Source organism: Mustela erminea, chromosome 4 (assembly GCF_009829155.1).
Source record: "Mustela erminea isolate mMusErm1 chromosome 4, mMusErm1.Pri, whole genome shotgun sequence".
Classification (NCBI taxonomy): domain Eukaryota; kingdom Metazoa; phylum Chordata; class Mammalia; order Carnivora; family Mustelidae; genus Mustela; species Mustela erminea.
This window is the reverse complement of record NC_045617.1, coordinates 14,383,726-14,406,937: the sequence shown is the minus strand read 5'-3', so window position 1 is coordinate 14,406,937 and position 23,212 is coordinate 14,383,726. Positions and strand designations below refer to the sequence as shown.

General features: G+C 39.4%; 1 protein-coding gene across 16 annotated transcripts in view; it reads right to left on the bottom strand.

Annotated features, from left to right (window-relative positions):
• Positions 1-23,212, bottom strand: part of SYNE1 (spectrin repeat containing nuclear envelope protein 1) — a 462,745-nt gene that overhangs the window by 175,613 nt on the left and 263,920 nt on the right. For all 16 annotated transcript variants that reach the window (XM_032338689.1, XM_032338697.1, XM_032338702.1 and 13 more), the window contains 12 exons: positions 21,119-21,244; positions 19,561-19,737; positions 18,322-18,587; positions 14,607-16,767; positions 9,713-10,050; positions 9,373-9,517; positions 7,788-8,006; positions 6,068-6,327; positions 4,576-4,741; positions 3,676-3,831; positions 1,431-1,583; positions 649-831 (listed from right to left, as the gene is read on the bottom strand). In XM_032338689.1, coding sequence (XP_032194580.1) covers positions 649-831; positions 1,431-1,583; positions 3,676-3,831; positions 4,576-4,741; positions 6,068-6,327; positions 7,788-8,006; positions 9,373-9,517; positions 9,713-10,050; positions 14,607-16,767; positions 18,322-18,587; positions 19,561-19,737; positions 21,119-21,244 — 4,350 coding nt within the window. The remainder of the gene's footprint in view (positions 1-648; positions 832-1,430; positions 1,584-3,675; positions 3,832-4,575; positions 4,742-6,067; positions 6,328-7,787; positions 8,007-9,372; positions 9,518-9,712; positions 10,051-14,606; positions 16,768-18,321; positions 18,588-19,560; positions 19,738-21,118; positions 21,245-23,212) is intronic.

Below are 23,212 nucleotides of genomic sequence, written 5' to 3'. Positions count from 1 at the left end.
TTCCCCATTCTCCACCCTCACTGAGTAAGGAGGCTTGGTACTGTAATTCATTAACTGCCAAATTGTGATTTAGTTTGTCCCTGATTACAGAAAAAAACACATAATCAATTTATGAAGGTATATCTACAGTCAACAATTATGATGGATGTGTGATCTGAACCTATTCAATGGTAAATGCAAGAGTATATATATGTGCATATATACATATATATCTTATGTCTTACATATATTATATATATATCTTATATCTTGTGCCTTTAAATATATTTTATATATAGATATACTTTATATATATATGTATCCATACATATATATATTATTTTAAGATATTTGAATTCACCCCATACTGATTTTGTAAAGCATGTTACTGGATGAGTATTCATTCCACAAACTACTTCCCCAGTTGACAAAATATTCATTCCAAAGTCCATTATACGATCATGTTTGTCAATGTACCAACAATACGGTTTGATACAAAATAAAGGCAATCTTACATGCAAATTTTAGAAACACAGGTGTGGTATTAAATGAGCTACCCTTAACTACCCTCATCATTGTCCATATTATCTTTTGATTAATTTTCAAAAGAAAAAGTGACCACTGAATTTCTGCCTTAGAAGACTTTGATTCCTGGCCCAGAACACATACCTGACCGAGCTTGGAGAGCCGGTTCTCAGCCTGCCTAAGGGTCTGCTGATGAAGTTCAATCAGTTTTCCTATCTTCTTAGCCAGCGGTTTACCCAGTTGGCCATTCTGTTCTGAGAATTTCTGTACTGCTGCATCTAGTTCCACTAATTTTAAATTACAGCCATCCAGTTCTTCTCCTAGCACCTAAATGGCAATCAACACAAAAGGACGTTAGCCTACAGAAAGTGAATTTCTCCAGATTTTCCAAGATCAAGGGTGATATTTTAAATGATTTTTGTAAATGCCAACTATTATAAAGAATACTTTGACTCCAATCAGGTCATTTCTCTTTCTTCAGTTAGAAAGGCAGAGCAGGCAGGATGTTTTGTAATCCTGGGGTTTGTTTCCTATGAGGCTGAGTGAGAAGGTTAATGTTTTCCTTCTGCCCCACCCAAAAAGGATTCGTCTCTTACCTCATCAGCAGAGCGAGAACACAGATTTAACCACCAAGACCATTCATTTTGGAATTTTTATACTTATATTCCCAAATCATTATTTGTTCCTTTGATGCTCTCCCCTCTTACACACATGAGTAAGTAGTTATATTAATACACGTCCAAAGTAATGCTGTAAGTAATCTATGTTATGTTTCTAAAATGTCTTACTGCCTGCATTTACTATTTGGTTTTAATGAAGCTTGCTAATCAAGAAAACTCCCCCTCCCCATATCCCCAAGATAAACTAACTCCAAAAAACAGTAAATTCATTTAATAACACCTCTTATGTTTCCACTTTTTTCTTACCTTTTGGTCGGTTTTAGCTTGTGCTATATTATCTGTCTTTGTTCTCAGCTTACTTAGAATAGTTGTGAGATCTTTGGCTATGTTCTGAATTTGTCGGCCGAATTCCTGGCTCATGGCTTTGCTCTGTTCAACTTCTCTTACCTTGTCCTGGATCTAAATAATCAATGAGAACAGCAAAATCAACCATGATTTAAAAAATTGCATAATTGCCGCTAAAAACGTCAATCTTCAGAAGCTGACAAGAGACACTCGACGTGGTTAACGCTACTTTGGCGTTGATTCTCTTTGTCAGACGAGCCACGTGTCGTTACTAGCTCTCATGGCTTTCCACGCAGCTTTGCCTCCCCCGACCTTTATGCCTCCACTGTTCCTTGCTGTTTCAGCAAAGGAACAAGCAATGCATGTACAGTGATCTATGCACCAAATATTTATAAAAAACTCATAAATCGCAGTATGTATCCAGCTGAGTTTGAATCCTAGCTTCTCCATTCACCAACTTTGGAGTACAAATTCCTTTAAGCCTTTTTCTCTACAAAATGAAAAACACTGCTAGATCACTGGAAGCATCTGGATTTGTTCCCAAGCATCTTTTTATAAGTTAGCTGTTGGTGATCTCTTAACCCTTTTGCCAACTTCCCAAGTACATCCCTATATCAAAAAAGTGTTAAGCAGAGCCAATAAAAAGAAAAGTTAAAAAAGTACAATTAACGATTATAAGTTTCAAATAGTTTTGGTTTGATTTGATAACAGTGATATTTTTGCATATAATAAAATGCTTAAGAGAAAACAATAAAGAAATATTGTCTTTACATAAGTGAGAAGTACTTTAGTATAGAGGAAACATGCCTTAAGAATACTTTTCGGGGGAGCCTGGGGGGCTTGGTTGAGTGTCCAACTCTTGGTTTCAGCTCAGGTCATTATCTCAGAGTTGTGAGATGGGGCCCTCACTTCTTCAGCGGGGAATCTGCTTGAGATTCTCTCTCTCTCTCTTTCTCTCCCTGTGTTTCTCCTCCCCTCCCCCTGCTCACACTTGCTCTCTCTCTCTCTCTCACATAAATAAATAAACGTAAAAAAAAAAAAGAATACTTCTTTGGCCTTCATTATTTTGAGTTGAGTGCCAACATAAGTGGGATGCATGAGAGTAACTCTAACAGAGAAATTTATCGAGAGAAAAAGAAAAATTTTTAAGATCTGAACTTGCCAAGTCATCCTTCCCAGTAGACCTTCCAATGTCTAAGAAGAAAAACCAAAGAGGCCAATTAAATATTTAAAATAGAAAATAACATTTTAGTTTAGGTCAATACCATGATGTAGTAGCATTGGATTTTGAAGAAGTTTTTAAAACACTTTGCACTATACATTGGAGGGTCCAAAAAATGCAGTGCACTTGTGTGAATTTTATAATTGCTACAATGTGACACCATTTTCCATTTCATGTGGCACTTTAGAATTAGTGATATATATTGTCTTTGTCCCCTATGGACTGTTTTCAACTTAACTGTACTTTAGCATTATGTCACCGGGGAGGTCTTAAAAAGCTATTATGAGTCCTTACAGATGCTACTAAAGCTATTTTCACAATGTGAAAGCATGTTCTCTTTTTGGGACCTAAGATAGAACTCTCCCTCTGATCTCAGTGCTAATACTGATTATGCAACACTTAGTTTAAAAAAAAAGATTTATTTTAAATTTATAGACATGAATTGGCTCATATGTCACTTCCTTCTTTGGTCATTTGAAAGCTAGGGTTTATTTGAAGGGCCTTCCTCTAGAAATATTTTATAGGACCCACCAATGTGCATTGTGGGTAATAACTTCTTCCCTGGCTTTACCTCTTTTTTTTTTTTACTTTGATTTTCCTTCCTTTTTCAAATATCTTTACCTACTTAACTCATATTTTGCTGAACTGAAATAAGAGCTAGAAGAGTACCTGGCAGGTCCTGAGACTCAAAACATTTTTGTTGAATACATGAAATATAGCTATAAAAATTTTTAAGTCATTTATTTTAGAGAAAGTCTAAGTAGATAAGTTACTTTTTAATTGTATGACATTACTATTCATATCTGCGATCATCTGATATATTTTTTGCCAACAAATAAGACCTCTAATATAATATTATTGTTTTATACTGATGTGTTTTTAACTGTTTTCATGAAGACATGACTGTGAAAATCAAGAACCCTCATACAAGAGCCCTGAGCCTCTGAAAGAACGGAAAGGCATACTTTGTGCCTCTTGGTTTACCTGATCATGGATAGTTCCCAATTCCAGTGCCACCTCGGCTAACTGGAGGGACAGTTCAGAAGGTAAGATGGAGTAGAGACCCAGGTACTTATTCTTCTGCTCTTCAGTCAATTTCTCAATGTTCTGTCGGTGATTTGTGGCTTCCGTTAGGAGAATCTGAAAAAAAAAAAAAAAGATAAAAAATTAGAAACTTCCTGGAACCTGATAAGGAAATTCATTTTTATGGGTGCAGAGATAAGACTATGTATCGTTCATCAATATATGAAGTTTGGATTTAGAGAAATATCTTTAAAAAAAACAAACTCAAGCCTTTCTTTAGTCTCTGGGGAGAAGCAGGTCCCCTTGCTTCTCCCCAGAGACTAAAGGAAAAGGAAAGGACAAAAGAAAGTACCTTGAAATAATAATAAAATTGTTTTGTATAATAAAATAATAATACATAAATAATAATATAATATATAACATATAAAATAATAATATAAAATATATAAAATAACAATAAAATAATATAAAATATATTTAAATATAAATATGGTAATAATATAAAATATATAATAAATATAAAATAATATATAATACAAAATATTTAATATTAATAAAATATATACTATAATAATAAAAATAAAATATATTTAATAACATTAATGATATAAAATATTAATATAAACGATAACATAATATAATATAAATATATAATAAAATAATAACATAAAATATATGGTAAATATAAAATTAAAAATGTTTATATAACATAAAATAATATAATTTAAAATAATAAAATCTTTTTATATATTGCATTTCTGAAAAATTTTAATTCAATACTCACTGAAAATAAACATATCTCATTAAAATCAAGATGACATTTTTAAATGATGGGTATAGGGAACTAGGAGAGCGTGGTACCTGAAGTTCTTCAAGTTGAGCCTCTATTTCTATGGTTGGGTTCCCCAAATATTCCTTTGTTTCCTGAATCCAGGATTTCACTGAGTTGATCTGAGTCTCCACAACGTCTCGCTCCTCGAGCTCCTGCTTTACCGCCTTCCCGTTACGCTTCACCTTGTCCTGTATGCTTCAGAAGCAGCAATGGGAGAAACCAGAAGAGGATTTGAAATGAAAGGAAGTCCCTACCCATGACATCCTCTTATCAGAAACAGACATGAGGAGAGTAAAGCTTCATATCTTTTTTCTGGAAGTAAAGATGCTTCGCAGTGAGAGAATGTTCAGTAACACTTAAGCCAAGCACAGCAGAAGAATGGAAGTTAACAAATGATCCCCGGAAAACTGAGAGTTCACACACTCTGAAGCCACTAAATTACAATGAATTCTCCTCTCTTAAGTAACTGGAGATCATTTGCTTATTCATTTCTTCTTTGGAAATGGACTCAAATGGTGCGGAATCACCAGCATTTAAAGGTAATGTGTAATTGGAATATTTGTGGCTATTAGACATCAGTCTCTAAACAAAGTATAAAGCTTTGGAATTTGGCAATTAATAATGTTCAACATCCAAAATGTAAGTTTTTATTTGAACTGAAAAAGGTTTGGCAAAAGAGTGTAAGTAAGTGAAGTCAGATTATCCTGAATTCGTTTATAGGTACAGGAGGTGAATAAAGGATTAGTTAATACAGGATAAAATTATCTACTGACATTTTGCCCTCTGGCTCTTCCCTCTGGCTCAGTAAGTGAACCGGGCTGGTTATACATCATTAAGACTACCATTCTCTTTCCGCTAAGTTCACTCTCAGGAAATAGCTATTATTTATCTGGACTTTGATGTTACCCTTGCTCTGATCTCCCCGTCTTTCAGTTTGACCAATGAGTTATCAAACTTCATCAAAACGAAGTTCTCAATAGCTCTCACGTGTTTACCTTTCAAGCTTCATTTCTCAGGAATCGCCCTGTCACCCAACAGCTCCTTGAAAGTGACAGGATCACATCCAAGCTCTCTTACACTCTACTCTCCTCTTGGCCAGCCGCTCCTCCCTCTTCACAGCCTAGCTCAGTCCTGCCTAGTCTTCAGCATAAGCACCCGTCCTGAAGGGAAGCCTTCCTTGATTCCTCTCCTAGTGTAGCTGCCTCTGCTGCCTATGCCCTTACCGCCACGCTCTGCTGAAATGCTTCCGGAGCTGTTGGTCTCTGCTGCTTGCCTGTAAACCTCATGAAGATGGAGACTGAATTTGCGTGGCTCGTTACTGTATTCCTAAATACTAACGGTATGTATTTGCCAGATCAATACTTGAAGAGTTAAGAAAAATGAAAAGTAGGGATGAAGGGAACAGTTCCCCACGTTTTTAAGACGGCATGATGGGAGCCTCCCCAGACTCGACTACAATGCTTATCCCTTTGGGCCACGGCCAAGGTTAGTAACAGAGAATGAAAGCAAGTGTATGCTTACTTCAGGCACCGATCTTGCATGGCCGTGATTTCCTGGACGATGGATGGCTCCCCTCCGGGAGACGGCGTGGCCCCATCCTGGAGCATGCTCAGTGCTTGCTGCCGCAGGAGGCCCAAGGCCAAGTGCTGCTGCTCCAGCTCCAGAACGAGCGTCTCATGATGGTCAAGAAGAGCGAAGAGCTCTGCCTTGGAGGCTTTCTCTGCTGAACTGTCCGGTAATTTAGCTTGCAGCTGATCAATCATTTCACTGGCTTTTGTAACCTGATGACAAATGTATATACTATGAAGCTCAAAAATAAACGGAAAAGAGAGCAATACCAATAAATGCCATATTTGACATTAAGGCATCGAAGCACGTTAAAGTTGATGGCGTGAACTCTAAATTTCAAGGACTAGACATGAACAATCTCCTTAACACGAAAGGAGAGATCTTTGCGTTTTAAGACTTAATCTCAAAATAATGGGGCAATTGCAGATGGCATAACAGAGAAAAGGTTGCTTTTTTTTTTAAACTAAATAGATAAAAGAAAATCTCTTTCCAAAATTTATGTTAACATGAATGTGTGCCTTTGAGTCATTAAGGAATTTATGGTTTAAAACATTGAAGCCTACTTAAAAGATAAAAGGAATTAAATATAGGATTTGGGGGTCACCTGGGTGGCTCAGTGGGTTAAGCCTCTGCCTTCAGCTCAGGTCATGATCCCAGGGTCCTGGGATGGAACCCCACATCAGGCTCTCTGCTCAGCAGGGAGCCTGCCTCTCCCTCTCTATCTGCCTGCCTCTCTGCCTACTTCTGCCTACTTGTGATTTCTCTCTCTGTCAAATAAATAAATAATATTTAAAAAAATATATAAGATTTTCAAAATGAGTTAAATTCCCACTCATTTTCATGGCAAACAAAGTATTAAAATTTTTTTTTTAAAAAAGAAAATATTTTATACTTTTTCAAGGCCAGGTAAGAAATTAAAAAAAAAAAAAAGATTTATTTGTTTATTGGAGAAAGAGTGTGTGAGAGTGGCAGAAGGAGCAGAGGGAGAGAATCTCAGACAGACCCCCTCTGAGTGGGGGAGCCCCCCTGGGAGCTCAGTCTCAGGACCCATGTGATCATGACCTCAGCCCAAACCAAGAGTCAGGTGCTTAACCGACTGGGCTACCCCGCAGCCCTATTTTTCTTTAAGACTTATTTATTCATTTGGGGAGGGGGGTAAGATGATTTCATGAAGAGCGTAGCAAATGAGGCAAAGTGGGCTTGGATTCCTTTCAAAATTCATTGCCTGGTTTTCTCATTAAAATAATCAGACCCTGAGGAGACTCGGTGGCTCAGTCCGTTGAGCGTCTGACTCTTGATTTTGGCTCAGGTCATGATCTCAGTGTTGTGGGATTGAGCCCCTGAGCCAGGCTCTGTGCTCAGTGGGGAGTCTCTCCTTTTCCCTCTGTCCGTCCCTCTGTTCTCATGCTCTCTCTTTCTCTCTCTCTCTAAAAATAAATAAATCTTAAAAAAAAATGAATCTTAAAAAAAATAGTCAGACCCTGATTTGGGATTAAATTGCACATTGCATTTCATAATTTGGCTTTCATGTCACTGAAATAGAGACTTAAAAAAAGAAAGGCTTGTTGCTTTACAGGAAGCCACTTTCTAAAAGGGAACAAAAAGTGCTTTTCAAAATACATTGTTTTCAGCAAGGAAACAGTTCTTTGAGCCCATCACTCGTGGAAATTACCTTAGTGTTAAAGCCCTTCCACTCCTCTACAGCATCTTCCAGTATCTTCTCCTGGTCCTGAGCCACCGCACGGAGACGTGTCCAGCGCTGCCAGACGGTAGTCATCGACCTGCTTATGGCTGCTTTGCTTGCATCATTTCCAGTTTTTTCCAGTTGTGAAGTTTTATCCTCAAGGGCCACAACTTTCTCGTGGAAAGAATTAACTAGTGACACTAAAGACTGAGATAGAAAGAGGACAAAAAAGGTTATGAGGAGAGACTGATGTTTCAAAAGTCCTATGGATTTCCATAAAGCCCAAAATAACCTGCAAAAGGATATGTTCCTACATATTTTTATTTTCCTCTGGTAACTCTTACTTTTACACTTAATTTTTTTAAGGATTTTTTAAAATTTCTTTATTCGACACAGAGAGAGATCACAAGTAGGCAGAGAGGCAGGCAGAGAGAGGAGGAAGCAGGCTCCCCGCTGAGCAGAGAGCCCCATGCGGGGCTCAATCCCAGGACCCTGAGATCATGACCTGAGCTGAAGGCAGAGGCCTTAACCCACTGAGCCACCCAGGCACCCCTACACTTAATTTTTAATTGACTTAGGCTTGAATCTTTAAAGGAGATAAGGTATATTTATGTCTTTACTGAAAATTTATTTATTAAAAAGAAATGTTTATTTGTGACTTGAGAAAACATTTTCTCAATTTCAAAGGGGCAGGAAATACAAATGCACTGAATTTGATATTTAAATATGTTACATTCTACCATATATTGCTGTGATGTATGAGTGAGACTCAGTTATTAGTATCTGAATATTATTTGAATTTATTGAAGTTATTACCAGGACACTTTTACTGAAATTTATTAAGTGTCATATCTTATCAGAAGCAAATTTCTCCGGTCTTTTTGTGAAACTAACTGTGCATTTCTTTTTTTTTTTTTTTTTTTTTTAAATATTTTATTTATTTATTTGACAGAGAGAAATCACAAGTAGATGGAGAGCCAGGCAGAGAGAGAGAGAGAGAGAGGGAAGCAGGCTCCCTGCTGAGTAGAGAGCCCGATGTGGGACTCGATCCCAGGACCCTGAGATCATGACCTGAGCCGAAGGCAGCGGCTTAACCCACTGAGCTACCCAGGTGCCCCCTAACTGTGCATTTCAACAGGAATCCTAAAAAGGTGATAGCATTTAATTAAGTTCACACTGCTGCGAAATGTGACTAAATGTATCCATTTCACATATAATATCATTTTTGTATTTAAATGCATCCAAGTGTGGGATGCCTGGCTGGTTCAGTTGGTTAAGTTAAGTATCTGCCTTCAGCTCAGCTCATGATCTTAGGGTCCTGGAATCGAGTCCCGTATCGGGCGTCTTCCTCAGCAGAGAGCCTGCTTCTCTTTCTGCCTCTGCCTGCCTCTCTGCCTACTTGTGTGTGCTCTCTCTGACAAATAAATAAATAAAATCTTAAAAAATAAATAAATAAAAAATAAACGCATCCAGGTGGAAATGAAGACTTACTGACCTGTCTGGAACTCTCAGATGACAAAGACCCATTACAATTACAATGAAAGTATATTTAAAACAACAACCAAAAACTAACCTTGTGTTCTGACAATTTTCCTTCTGCTTCATGACTGGAAGAAGTCTTCGATAAAGAAAACTCAGACAACTTCTTTTCTGCATCATTCATCAGTTCGATAACCTCTTCCCTTGCTTTTTGATAATCCTGCCACTGGGCTGAACATCTTGAAAAAGTCAAATAAAAGCCAATAAGCAACACAAAATCACACATTTCTGTGCAGAGCTCTGATGTTAATATGACTAATGATACTTAAGAGAGAAGAATGAATTTATGTGCTAATATACATCATTGCCATATTCCTCTTTTCCATGTGAAAATTCATTTCCCTGAAATAGAAAAACTAAAACAACTCTAATACCTCTGCAAGAGATCCAACTGGGCATGCGAGTCCTGTATTATCCTCTGGCTCTTCTCTTCCAGGGAAGCCATTTTCTCTGCTAGGTCCTCCTTTCCAGTTGGCTTGATGAGTGGGTCCAAGCTGGCTACCAGGCCTTGGAGCTCCTCCAGATGGCTGTGGAACTGATCTTCTGTGCTAAAAAATTCCTTGTGGCTTTTGAGATTCTCCTCTGCACTCTCCACATCTAGGCCATTGCCTGCTAGTTGTAGCATTTCATGAGCGTCCTCCAGCCAGTCGTTAGCTGCTTGAGATACCTGATAGTACCTTTGACATTGACTATATATTTGAGTTAAGACAGCCTGAAAAACAGTAATTGCAAACACAATAAACTCTCAGTTGCAATGTATTCATTAGAAATAGTAGAATTTTTTTCCCGCTTCTTTTCCAGTCCTCAGTGACGTGGATATATGTGTATAAGGGAACTGATAAGTCGGTGGAATTTTTTGAGGTGCAATTCACCATTATCTTTTACTTTTCCTTCTGCTATTCTTATTATGATTTTATTATGGCATTAAAATAAATAAACCTATACAGAAATAGAAATAGAATAGAAATCTTTTAGTGGGATCTTCACTATTTCTGAAGCTTTGCTCTCTCCCTTTTAAAAATAAATATATAATGCTTTGCAAATAGGAGAGGCTGAATATTTACCAACGTGAAATAATGTCTCAGTGGGTTGGAGTATAACGCCAGTGGGAATGCAAACTGGCATAGCTACTATGGAAAGCAGGATGGAAGTTCCTAAAGAAATTAAAAATAGAACCACCGTAGAGTATAGCAATCCCACTTCTGGGTATTAGTCCAAAGGATAAATGAAATCATTATTTTGAAAAGATATCTCTACTCCCATGGTTGTAGCAGCATTTTTCACTAGTCAACGTATGGAAACACCCTAAGTGTTTATCCACAGTTGAATGGTTAAAGAAAATACAGTCTATAAAAATAAACTCAGAATGGATTAGAAACCTAAATGTGAGACCTAAAACCATTAAGTCCTAGAAAAAAACATAGGCAGTAATTTCTTTGACATTGGCCTTAGCAACATTTTTCTAGATATGGCTCCTCAGGCAAAGGACACAAAAACAAAAATGAACTATTGGAATGGCAACCGCATGAAAATCTTTTGCAGAACAAAGGAAACCATCAACAAAAAGGTAACCTACTGAATGGAAGATATTCACAAATGATATATCCAATTAGGGATTAATATCCTAAATACATAAAAAACTTATACAACGCAATACCAGAAACCCCACAAACAATCCAATTAAAATGGGCAGAGGATCTGAATAGACATTTTCCCCAAAAAACACATATAGATGGCAAAAAGACACATGAAAGGATGCTCAACATCACTCATCACCAGGGCAATGGAAATCAAAACCACAAGGAGCCATCACCTTACACCTGTCAGAACGGAGAGCATCAAAAAGACAAGAAATAAGACACGTGTTGGTGAGGATGCAGAGAAAAAGGAACCCTCATGCCCTGCTGGTGAGAATGTAAACTGGTGCCACTGTGGAAACCGGTATGGAGGTTCCTCAAAAAGTTTAAAAATAGAAATACCAAATGATCCAGTATCTCTACTACCGGATATTTACCCAGAGAAAATGATAACGCTAATTTGAAAGATATATGCACTCCTATGTTTCTAGCAGCATTGTTTACAATAGCCAAGACATGGAAGCAACCCAAGTGTCCAACGAAAGATGAATGGATAAGGAAGCTGTGGTATACATACATAATGGAATACTACTCAGCCGTAAAAACGAAGGGGATCTTGCCATTTGCGACAAGCGGGATGGAGCCAGAGGTTATTATGCTGGATGAAATCAGTCCGACAAAGTCAAATACCATATTATTTCACTTACATGTGGGATATAAAAACGAAACAGACGAGCAAACAAAAAGCAGAAACAGACCCCAGAACACAGAGAAAAACTGATGGTTGCCAGAGGCAAGGTGGATGGCGGCTGGGTAAATGAATGAAGGGCAGTGGGAGGTCTGAACTTGGAGTTATGGAATGAATAAGTCAGGGGGATGAAAGGTACAGCTTGGGGAATACAGTCGGCGGTACTGTAATAGTGTTGTATGTTGACAGATGGTAGCTTCACTTATGGTGAGCATAGCGTGACGTAGAGTGTTGTCAAGTCACTACATCACACACCTGAAACTAATGTGATGTGTATCAACAATACTTCAATTAAAAAAAAAAGAAAAGAAATTATTGTCAATATGAATACTGTTCAGCCTTAATAAAGAAGTAAGACCTGTCATTTGAGAAAACGTGAATGAACCTGGAGGATATGACACAGAGATCACAAGCAGGCAGAGAGGCAGGCAGAGAGGGTGAGGGAAGCAGGCTCCCCGCTGAGCAGAGAGCCTGATGCGGGACTCGATCTCAGGACCCTGAAATCATGACTTGAGCTGAAGGCAGAGGCTTAACCCACTAAGCCACCCAGGTGCCCCGAACCTGGAGGATATGATGCTAAGTAAAATAAGCCATAGAGAGACAAATACCACATGGTCTCACTTACATATGGAATCTGAAGGAAAAAAAAAATGAAATCACAGAAACTAAGCAGATTAGTGGTTGCTGTGGGGGATGGGGGAGGTTGGTAAAATGGTACAAATTTTTAGTTTTATGTTGAATAAAGCCTGAGGATCTAATGTGCAACATGATGACTATTGTTAATAACACTATATTGTATAATTGAAATTTGCTAAGACATGAGAAATTAAATGTTCTCACCAAAACAAAAAATGTGAGGTGATGGGTGTATTAATTCACTCAATGGGAGAAATCCTTTCACAGTGTTTACGTATATCAAACCATTACATTGTATGCTTTAAATACCTTAGAATTTTGTTTGTCAGTTAACCCTCAATAAAGATGGGGGTGGGAGGTAGGAAGTATAACAACCCCAAACTTCTCAACTGGCATTCGCCAGAGTAAATAGCAATTTCTGGAAGTGAACTAGTAGTCCCTAAGTCTTGAACAGAGACTAAAACAGAAAATTTAAGAATGGAAAGATGACTCCATAAAGTAAAATCCATTCAAATCCAGAAGGAAAGGTTAGATTATAACTGCGCAGCAGGGACTGGACAAGACAAGCCATCACTGTGCGAGCACATGTAGAACGTACAGGCAAGAATAAGGAACTTATTAAGGAGCACTTAATAAGGAAAGCACTTAATAAGGAAAGAATATGGGTGGCCAAGTGCAGAATCAGTGATGGAGGTGAGTGATGCCCCGGGAACCACACCTTCAGCCACTGGGGCCAAGACAATCAATAAGACCATCAATCACAAGATGCCCGAAGTAGGGACACCTTAACAGATGCAAGATTTTGGTTCCAAAATCAAAAAATCAAAAGAAACAAGCTAACAGGACAGATGACAGTTTCAGGTAACTTCTGTCCTAATTCTTCACTCTAGGGTAAATACTTTATGGTACAGGGAAATTTAAACAAACAAACAAACAAACAAAAAAACAACTTTTAACAGTGACCTTGAATCGACCAGCAAATGTAGAAGTATACTAAATAGACTATATCTGAGAAGTCAGAACTTCAGCTGATGAAGTTTCGCAAGATTTTTCCCAAATGTTCAGACTAAAAAAAGATTTATTATTTGGTGTTAACCTTAATCTCTGTGGAAAATAAAATTAAATGATAGCTAGGATTCATCAGGCACTACTTCTATCTCCATCAGGCCCTACACTGAGAACACAAATCTGAGGAGGAAATATTACTATCTTTCTTCCATAGAGCAGAAGTAGAGATTTAAAGGAGGAAAGTCATTTGCCATTTGCCCCAGGTCAAATCACCGAGATTAAAACCCCCGTGGGCCTTACTCCAAAGCTTTAGCTGCGATGTTATCCTTACGATAACTCTCTTTCACTTAAATGGCTGGTTGAAATCCCATAGAACCGGGGACGGAGGAGAGATGTGGAAAAAAAGAGCCCAAAGGATAAGTAAGTGAACCCTTGGGCACTATTAGATCTCTTATTTTTGAACATGCAGAACCCACAAGCCTCAGAACAGGCTGCGATCAGGTCGTCAAGCTGGGAAGTTCTCCCCAGGTCAAGGCATGAAGGAATCTGACAGTCTTGCTTCTGCCATGCTGCAGGGGTGCAAGAGAAGAGGAGGAGAGGACAGAGAGGCGGGGCAGCTGATGGGAGTTCCCCCGGGAAACGTGGCTCGGCGTCAGGTCAGGACGGCATCCTGTCCGCAAGGCCTCCTTTACAGGCTCTTCCTCCAGTGCTAATCTAAGAAATGCCAGGCTTCACTTGGTTTAAAAAGGGCACCACTAATTTATACATCGCTAATTAATCAATTTTAGTATTAATGCATTCATGTGGGGTACTGACTATATTAGTGCTCTCATGTGTTATCTCTCCCGAAGGTGGGAGAGAACTGAGGTATTACTGTGTTCCAACGAAGGAAAAATCAAAATGTGGACTGTATGAGATTAATACCATGCATCATGCAATAAAGATACTAAAGATGATTCCATGTAGCATCAGAAAAGAAATACAGGGGCGTCTGGGTGGCTCAAGGTTCAATTCTTGCTTTCCACTCAGGTCATGATCCCAGGGTCGTGAGATTGAGCCCTGCATCAGGCTCTGCGCTGGGCGTGGAATCTGCTTGAGATTCTCTCCCTCCCTCCCCTCCTGTAACTCCTCCCTCCCTATCTCCTCTCTCTCTTTCTTAAAAAAAAAAAAGAAAAGAAAAGAAAAAGAAAAATACTGAATGAAGCAACTGTAACCAAAAAGAAAACCTAAGGAATTTCTCACAACCATTTACAAATACACAGAGCGGAAAAAAGAAAAGAGAAGCCCTAGCGTACCGACCTGTCTGGTGCGTAGAGCTTCCTGAACATCTCCGTCCAGCTCTGAGAGCTCAGCAAGGGTGTGCTGTAAATCAGCAGAAATCAGCTCTTTGGCTTTCGTGAATTTCTCCTTCTCCTTGTTACTCAGGGCATTCAGTATTCTCAGGCTGGACTGTACCTCCTCCTGATGAATCTGGATCTTTCTGATCTCCTCCTGGATGTCCTGCAGGCGCAGGTCCAGGCACACCGGCCCACGTAGCCCTGCCTTCACGCTCCTCAGCCAGTCCAGGGAGCGGCTCAGCTCCGTCTGGAAGTCTATGCTCTGTACCATGCGGCTCTCACACTCTGTCACCGTTGCACCGATGGCAGAAGTCAACCGTTTCAACTCCTCTTGCCAGGACTGGATCTGCTGCTTGGCTTTCTCATGAGCCAAGGGATCGAGGTGGGGGACCAGATCTTCAAGATGCACAGTGACTCGTTCTAGGACAATTCCCAGATCCTGAAGATTTCCTGCCAGGGAGTGGTACTTTTTGAGCTTCTCCTCTGCGGGAAGGGTCTCCTCGTTCACTCTGGACTGCTCTGTTTTCACGGCCTCTAGTTGTTTTTCTAGCTGGTGGCACATCTTTTCATGCTCTTGGTAAGCACTGGTGGTATCTTCCAGGAAGGTGACCCTTTGCTCTGTTTGTCGCTTCAGCCTGTGGTACAAGGTGACGAGGTGCAACATCTTGTCTGGCTGCCAAGGCTGACCTGTGCTTCTAAAAGTTTCTTTCTTCTGGTTCAGTTCATCCACGGCTTCCCCGAGGCCTGCTACCTCTCCCAGAAGGGCTCTGTAACCGTCCTGAAGAGACAGAGCCTCTTCGGCCCTCAGGTCCGTAGGGACTTTGCTCATCTTTAAGAACTGGTCTTCAAGTTCGCTCAGAGACTGGGTCGTCAACTCGATCAAGGAGCCGTACTCTTTCCGAGCAAGAATTGCTTCTTGGACTTTATAGAACTTGTCTTTAGCCAAGGCGACAACTACATTAAATTGCAGGGGCAGAGCATTTAGCTTTTCATTGAGGTAGGAATGATCGACTTCATTCAGCGATGGCAACATGGCCTGCCCAGTTCTCTGTAGGGTAAGCAGGAGAGTCTCATACTCTGGAGATTGTTCAAGAATGTGTTGGTATTTGGCCAGCTGTGTATGCAGCTCAGGGCTCTCATTCATTAGGTTGATTTCAGGAAACGTGACAATATCTGCTTGTTTTAGCCAGTGACAAGCCTTATCAAAATCTTCCTTAAAATGCTTCCTAGAAACTAAATTTTTCTCTAATTCTTGTAGCCGATGGCTACACTTTTGTAAAACAGTGTCGTAGACGCTCTGCAATTCCTGAAGCTTACCGAGTACTTCACTCTTTTCCTGCTCTGGGACCCCTTTCATTAATTCACGACCCTGAGCCCAAAGTCCGGTGACTTCGTTCTGGTAAGTCTTGAGGCTGGCTTGCGCACTCTTACAGGTCTTAACTTGTTTGCTCACATCATCGGGTAACAAGCAGATGTGCTCACGGAACATTATCTTTCGCTCGTGTTGCTGAATCTGGCTGGTCGCCTGGAACACCGCCATGAGGAACTGGGTTTTTTCGGACAAGGCCTTGTTTAAGTACTTTCGCCGCTGGCCCACTAAGTCGCTGAGACAATTCACGTGTCTCTGTGCCTCAGAGAGCGCCTTCTGGATTATCTGCCGCTCATTTAGCCCAAGATCAGCCATCACCCTGTCCGCGTCCTTTATGAGTGATTTCAGGAGCATCTGTTTGGCCTCGAGTTCACTGCAAATGCTGAGGTGATCCATGAGGAGGTGCTGAGCCGTATCCGGCGGGGGGCTCTGCTTCAGGGCCTCCGCAATGTTGGGCTGTTGTTCTTCTGCCCACTCCATCAGCTCCTGAAACCTGGACCGCACCACATTCAACTCCTCCAGGTTGGTGACGGACACTTGGATTTTCCTTTTCACAAGGTCCTCGAGCTGAAACCAACGTTGTTCAAGGTGACTGGTCTGCTCTTTGACTAATTCTTTGTCATCTAAGTTCAGGTGTTCTATCATTTTTTGCTTTTGATCTTTTAGATCCTCGATAGCCTGCTTTCTCTCCTGCAGTGCTAGGGCTAACTTTTTCAAAGCTTCTAGATGGACGGCTGTACTCTCTGCATCGGATCTATAAATACATCGAAAGGTATAAAAATAAATTAGCTTCAGTTAAGATCTATGTCTGTTCATGCCATGTTAAAATTACACTTCAACGTTTTCTTAAAGTGGATGCTCTAAGCTTTCAGTAGCTTAATTCATGGTTTACTGAAGGGGTTCTGTGATCATTATGGACCCATATATTTCTGTATCGAAGCTGAACCAAAATAAGATGCTTTGATACTTCTCTGTGCTTTTTCTTCTGGCTAATGCTGCCCTCCCATCACAACTGACATGAACTTCTAGCCTCCTCCTCTGGCTCTTATCAACTGAGCATGACCTGCATATTAACAACATCCTTGGCTGATTCATGTAAATACTAAATTTTGACAAGAACTGATCTACTGCATTCTTAAAGAAATTCTTAAGTTATTTGCGAGCTATGCACTCTTCTATGAGAAGAAGCTCCAATAAACAATACAGCACTAATTTATCTGTGAGATATAGCCGATGACTTTAACAGACACTCATCTGTATACTGAGATATTTTTTTGCGTATCATCAGAAATCTTTAAAAGTAAGTGTAAAATGCAAAGAATTCTCAACCCTTTGACTATAAAACACACATGAGAAAAAGGAATCCTAGAAGTTTCTTTTAATTACAAAATGATCATTTCTGAAGTATGAGGAACAGGCTTGAGAGGTAGTGTGATGAGATCTGTTTAAGCCTTATTCTCGGGTGTCTGTGGACCAACCGGATGGAGGTCCCTCCTGTAAACCCAAAATACAGGTTTTTGCTAGTATTGACTGGATTTATTCCAAAGACTAGTAGAATGCTGAGCAACGAAGAAAAGGAAACAAATCAGAAACCAGAGCACCTCCTTTCAAAAACACCACTATTGTTTAATTACATCTAGTATTTCAAGTTTTAATTTTTATAAATTGGTAAATCTAGGCAGAAGAAGTGTAGATTTTAACAATTATAGTGATCAGAGATATAGAAAAGATCTCCATATAATGACCCAGTATATGTGGTGAAGAAATCCTCTCCAAACAACAAGCTGAGGGGTTCAATTGCCACAAAATCACAAATGACGTACATTAATTGAATTTGGATTGTTCACTAATTTCTAGAATTCCACAAGTACAAGACAACTTGACTGAATTAGATAGAATATACTACATTACAGAATTGGCAAGAAACCTATAGTATACATAGACTCGAGAAGGATTTATTTCGTAAGTTGATTAGATGATAGTCTTATAACTGATAATTAAACAAAACTAGAAATACTGTTGGGATATTCTTTGAGGTTACAATGTAACAGTCTTTGGAATATCCCTTAAGGTCATAGGGGAAAATGGTACTGTTTTCAAACATTTTCCTTCTACTCACTGGTTAAGTTAATAGTGAGCAAAAGAACCCATGACTCTGCAACCGTACGACATTAGAGTCTTAATAATGTCTTATCAGTATTTGTCATGATAGACAATACGATGTTTAAGATGTACATTTTTGATTTTTACAAAAATGAGGAAATTTTTGGCTTAGCATTTTGGTGAGCCACTGGAGAATTGCTGTTACCTGGCTAAGTTATCCCATTCTGTAGTAAATTTTTCTAAGAACACTTCGACAACATTCATACAGTCATGGTAATCTCTTGTTCTCTGAAGATCCTCTTCCCTTTGCAAGCACAGATTGTTAGACTGATGACACAGATCTAACCACTGGTCATTTAAGTGACTTATTTCTTTGTGTTCAGGAGACTCCTGATTCTTGGTTAACTTATTCACTCTTTCTGTAATAGCGGTCACGGATGCCTGTTTGCACTGTAGCTTCTTAACAAAATCCTGAAGGAAAACAACAACAACAACATAAATGATGTGTCATAACCATCCCCCATGCCCCCATCCAATAAATACAGAGACATAGACACAATACTTCCAAACACTTCAGGTATCTGAGCACTGTATAATGAATGGGTCATGAGGGACAAAGAGAAAGTCTAAAAATCATACCTCTTTATGAATACATGTTTTTAGGCATCTACGAATAAAAGGGTAACTATATTTTCCTTTACTTCCTATACTTTGAAAAACATAAAGAAAACTGATAAATGTGAAACAATACTATAGTGATTAAGAAAAAAAAAGGTAGTATCTTAAAATATTGCCCTAGTTTTCTAAAAATGTTTAAAGTTCATTTCTCTTTTGAGGAAAAAAATCTGATTTATCTCTATTCTTTTTTCTGGATATGTGAACTATATTCCAGTAGAAAATATACTGGCTCACTATCATGGCAAAAAACAAATCTTGAAGTTTGTTAAAAATCTGGTACAACTTCCAATCAAGTTAATATAATTTAAATAATTTTCTATTACATTTAAGCTGTGTGTAAACATATAATATAAATTCTATTTTTATTATATTTAAAATGATATATTAATATAATTTTACAGCTTAGTTAGATTTAATTAATTGATATTTACAGTTCTACAGCTTTAGCAATATTGTGATGAAAACTTGGTAAATAATAAGGCTTCGTGTTTGTTTAATGGAAACGTCTTCTTGTTCTGTAGGCTAAACCACAATTCCTTTGTTCAGAAACAAACTACAGAGTGAATGTCCTTTGATCCAAGCAGCTCCTTGGAGCTCCAAGAAAATACGTGAATGTTAACTTTCTCATCTGTCCTTTCTTGGTACCCAGTGAAGGTTGCTCTGATTTGATCTCATTCCTTAAATGGCTGTACTGATGTGGAAGGATTGGCGGCCACATTCCGGTCGTAGTCCCCTTCATCCCCCCTGGAGATCCCTTAATTCCTACCTTCACTTGGGAAACCATGTTCTGTGCAATGTTGAGCTCCAGTTCTGAGTGTCTCCTCTTCATATTCTGGAGCTGCTGATCTGCATCCTGGAGGTAAATCCAAAGCTCAGCCTTCATGTGCTTGATCTCTCCCCAGCCCTGAGTCAAGTTCTGTGCCTGGGTGAGTCTCTGTTCAATCTGAAGAGGACACAGAGGCAAGACTTAGCGGCAACAGACAGAAACATTTAGGTTGAGTGAATCATACGTGTCATCCTTTGGGCCGTCCATGCACACAGGCCAACATACCTGTGCACGTGTGACATATATGTACACATCACACACACACACATACTCTGTAATAATCCAAAATGAGTTCTTTATTTGCTTGAAGAAAAGCAGATTTTCTTTTTCTATTTATATTTTCTAAAGACTTTTTTTTTTTGCATTTTATTTTATTTTTTTCAGTACTATATTTTCTGAAGACTTTAAATGTCAGAGACTTAGGCCATGTGATTTCAATTAGTTGGGAAGCTCTAGAAGTTTTAACAATTTATTAAGTCAGAGCTGCCTTAGTGGTTTTTTTATATCGGGCATTTTAGGGGACACATCTGCTTGACTGACTCATGAATCTGGTTTTGGGCTTAATTAGAAAAGACTAATATTGTTCTCTAGTGTGCACTTGTCAATACTTACAAAACACCGAATAATGAACGCTCTGGGTATATTTTTAGATCAGCTTCCTTGGTTTCCAAAACCATATAATTTATTTCAATAAATAATTTCTCTAAAAAATAAATGAATTATATCATCTTTCATAAGGATTTAAAGAGAGATTTGCTTTGGTAATATAAAAATAGAAAAAAAAACACCTACATTGTTTTCATATCTACATTATTGAATTATTTAATTTCTTCTATACTTTTTTCCTTTATGTTCTTTTACTATTTGGTGAATACTCAGTCAATTAAATATCAAAACCAGGTTTTTTAGTTTGTTTTTTTTAAACCTGAACATGTTGCCTGGACAAGCTGAAGGCAACACGGGCCAACAAGTGAGCTGGATGCTGCCATCTGCTGTGGGTAAGTGCTGTGAACCCCTCACAACCTTTTTCCACTGAGCCCAGATACAGCTTCTGGATCTTTCTCAACACCACCCTCAGGCACTGCCTGTGGATTAGGAAGGTCCTGACGGAGGGCATGCTCTCTGCCATCCCTAATATAAAGCAAGAATCAGGAGCCATATTATATAAAGTATTACCTAAAGAAAAAGTTGGAACAAAAAAGAATTAAAACGTGAGTGGCAAAATCAGAAAAGAAGAAGAGAGAATGGTAATTAAGGAGAAAACAGGAGGTGATGATTGGCAGCTCCGTGGAACTCAAAGTACCAGTTCGGTGGCCTTAGTGCCATCAATGTGTTTACTTTCTGTGACTTACTTGAAACTCAAATATCTATTTACTATAATGGCTGTAGGAGCAGCACAGAAAGAATAATCCAAGGAGATAGTTTCTGTCCCATCTAGCATCAGGCAAGAGGACATAATAATACAGACAAATCCAATGTGATGTTTTAAACATTTTACCATTTGCTCTGTTTGTTGAATGTCTTTTGCTGTGGCTTTCACTGAAGGGTTTGACAAGTCACACATGGAGCAAAGAAGATCCAAGTAAGTCCTTGCCTGTTCCTGCAAAGCTCTGAAGTGTTTGACCTGGAAAAACAAACAGACCAAAACCAAACAAACTTGTCAGAGTGAAAGAGAAACATGCTATTTTTAGACAGCAAATATTTGTACTATTTGTAATCTTCGGCTGACATTTCAAAAATAACCTTGCCATGCTCCATATTTTCACCCTTGTTATAAATGACACACATTCGTGACTTGCAGGAAGGCATTAGAAACACACCGGCAGGGATCCTATTTGTCCCGCAGCTGCTTCTCAGGGTAATCAGCCTGTGGGGTCTAGGAAGGGGAACACCCAGGGAACTTCTATAACCTTTCCAGGTTCCCTGCTCCCATTCTAGCGTATTTTCCATTTCAGAGAAAGGCTCAGTAGCCTGCCCTGGCCTGCTTCTTCACATGGTTTCGCACATTCTGGAGACACAAGGGAAAAAGGTCATTATGCATTTGTAGACTTCACTGGAGTTTGGTAAAAACGCAGATGGCTGGGCTCTTTCTCTCTGCAGAAAGTTCACACAGTCTCTTCCCTTTCCATAACCCCAAGAAAGGCTGGTACAGGTGGGTCTTCACACACAGAAACACAGAGAGGCGTGTTTCTGTGAAGACGTCCTCGGTGTATGCAAGCTCTACGGTAGACACTGGGACAAAGGAGTACCCCAAACGAAACCCTCATCTCCATGGAGCTTGGATTCTTATGAGAGAGACAGATAATATGCAAACACATAAACATGCAGTGCAATGTTTGGCAGTGAGAAATACCATGTAGCAGAATAAAGGGAAGTAACTTTGATGAAAAGGCACTGTTACTTTGGAAAGAATGTGCCTCCAAGACCTCTCTGAGGAACAGGACTGAATCCAGGGAGGGAGCAAATCATACCATGGGGTGAGAAGGGGTCAGCCAGTGCAAAGACCTGAGTGACCCAGCAGGAGCAAAGGTCAAAGAGGTGGGGGGGCAACCCATGGACCACCTTACAGGGGAGTTGACCGTACATCTGAGTTTGTTGGGTTCATGCATCTACGCCTTTTCGACCTCAGAACTCCTGACATTTGAAGCCAAGTAAATCTTTGCTGGGGGGCTGTCCCGATCACTGCATGGTGCTCAGCCGTTTCGCTGGCTGATACTAATAGCATGACTACCCCCCCAGGGGTGACAGACCAAACTGTCTTCCGACATTGACCACCCTTCCCTTCTGTTTACAAATCATGTGCATTGCGGTATGACGTTTGAATTTCTTCATAACTTTCAGAAATAAGTATACTTGGAATCATCACTTTACACATGAAACCACTGAGGCTCAGAGAAATTAAGTGATGTACCCATGGTCACCCGCTGAGTAGTTTATTAGAGTTGAAGTCTCGGTCATAGAGCCCACGCTCTTTCTACCAGGCTGACCATCGGTATTGGGTCCACCTTCCTAGCTAGAACATGCACTTGACTAGTCAAGCTCAGAACATGCACTGTTTCTGCATGGCCTACCAGCTCAGCATAGTTTGCACATTTTTAAATAGAGAAAAAAACCAAATTCCCTAACAGGTGAAGATTGTCGAATTTCAGTGTCCATAAGATGTCTACCCGGAACATAGCCGTGCTCATCTGTTTCTGTACTATCTAAGGCAGAGACCCCAAAGCCCATAAAGCCTCAAATTATTCACTATCTGGCTCCTTAAAAAAAAAGTAAATGTGCTGTACTTGAAACAGGGTTCTCTTCTCCAGGAACCAACAATCCACAGCTCAGATGCAGACCTCGCTCCTAGGACAAGCACTGCTTGTTCCCCGAAAAGACATTAAAGCAGCTTTTCCGCCCCCACGTGTATGTATATGTATATATATGTATACTTTTGTATACTTCTATGCCCTCAGGAGCTTGGCTCTAGTCAAGTGCATATTCTAGCTAGGAAGAAACTTATGTATACTTCTATGCCCTCAGGAGCCAGCACACATGTGGCACTAATAAGTACTCGATACAATTTCATTGAATGAATGAATTACAGTATAAT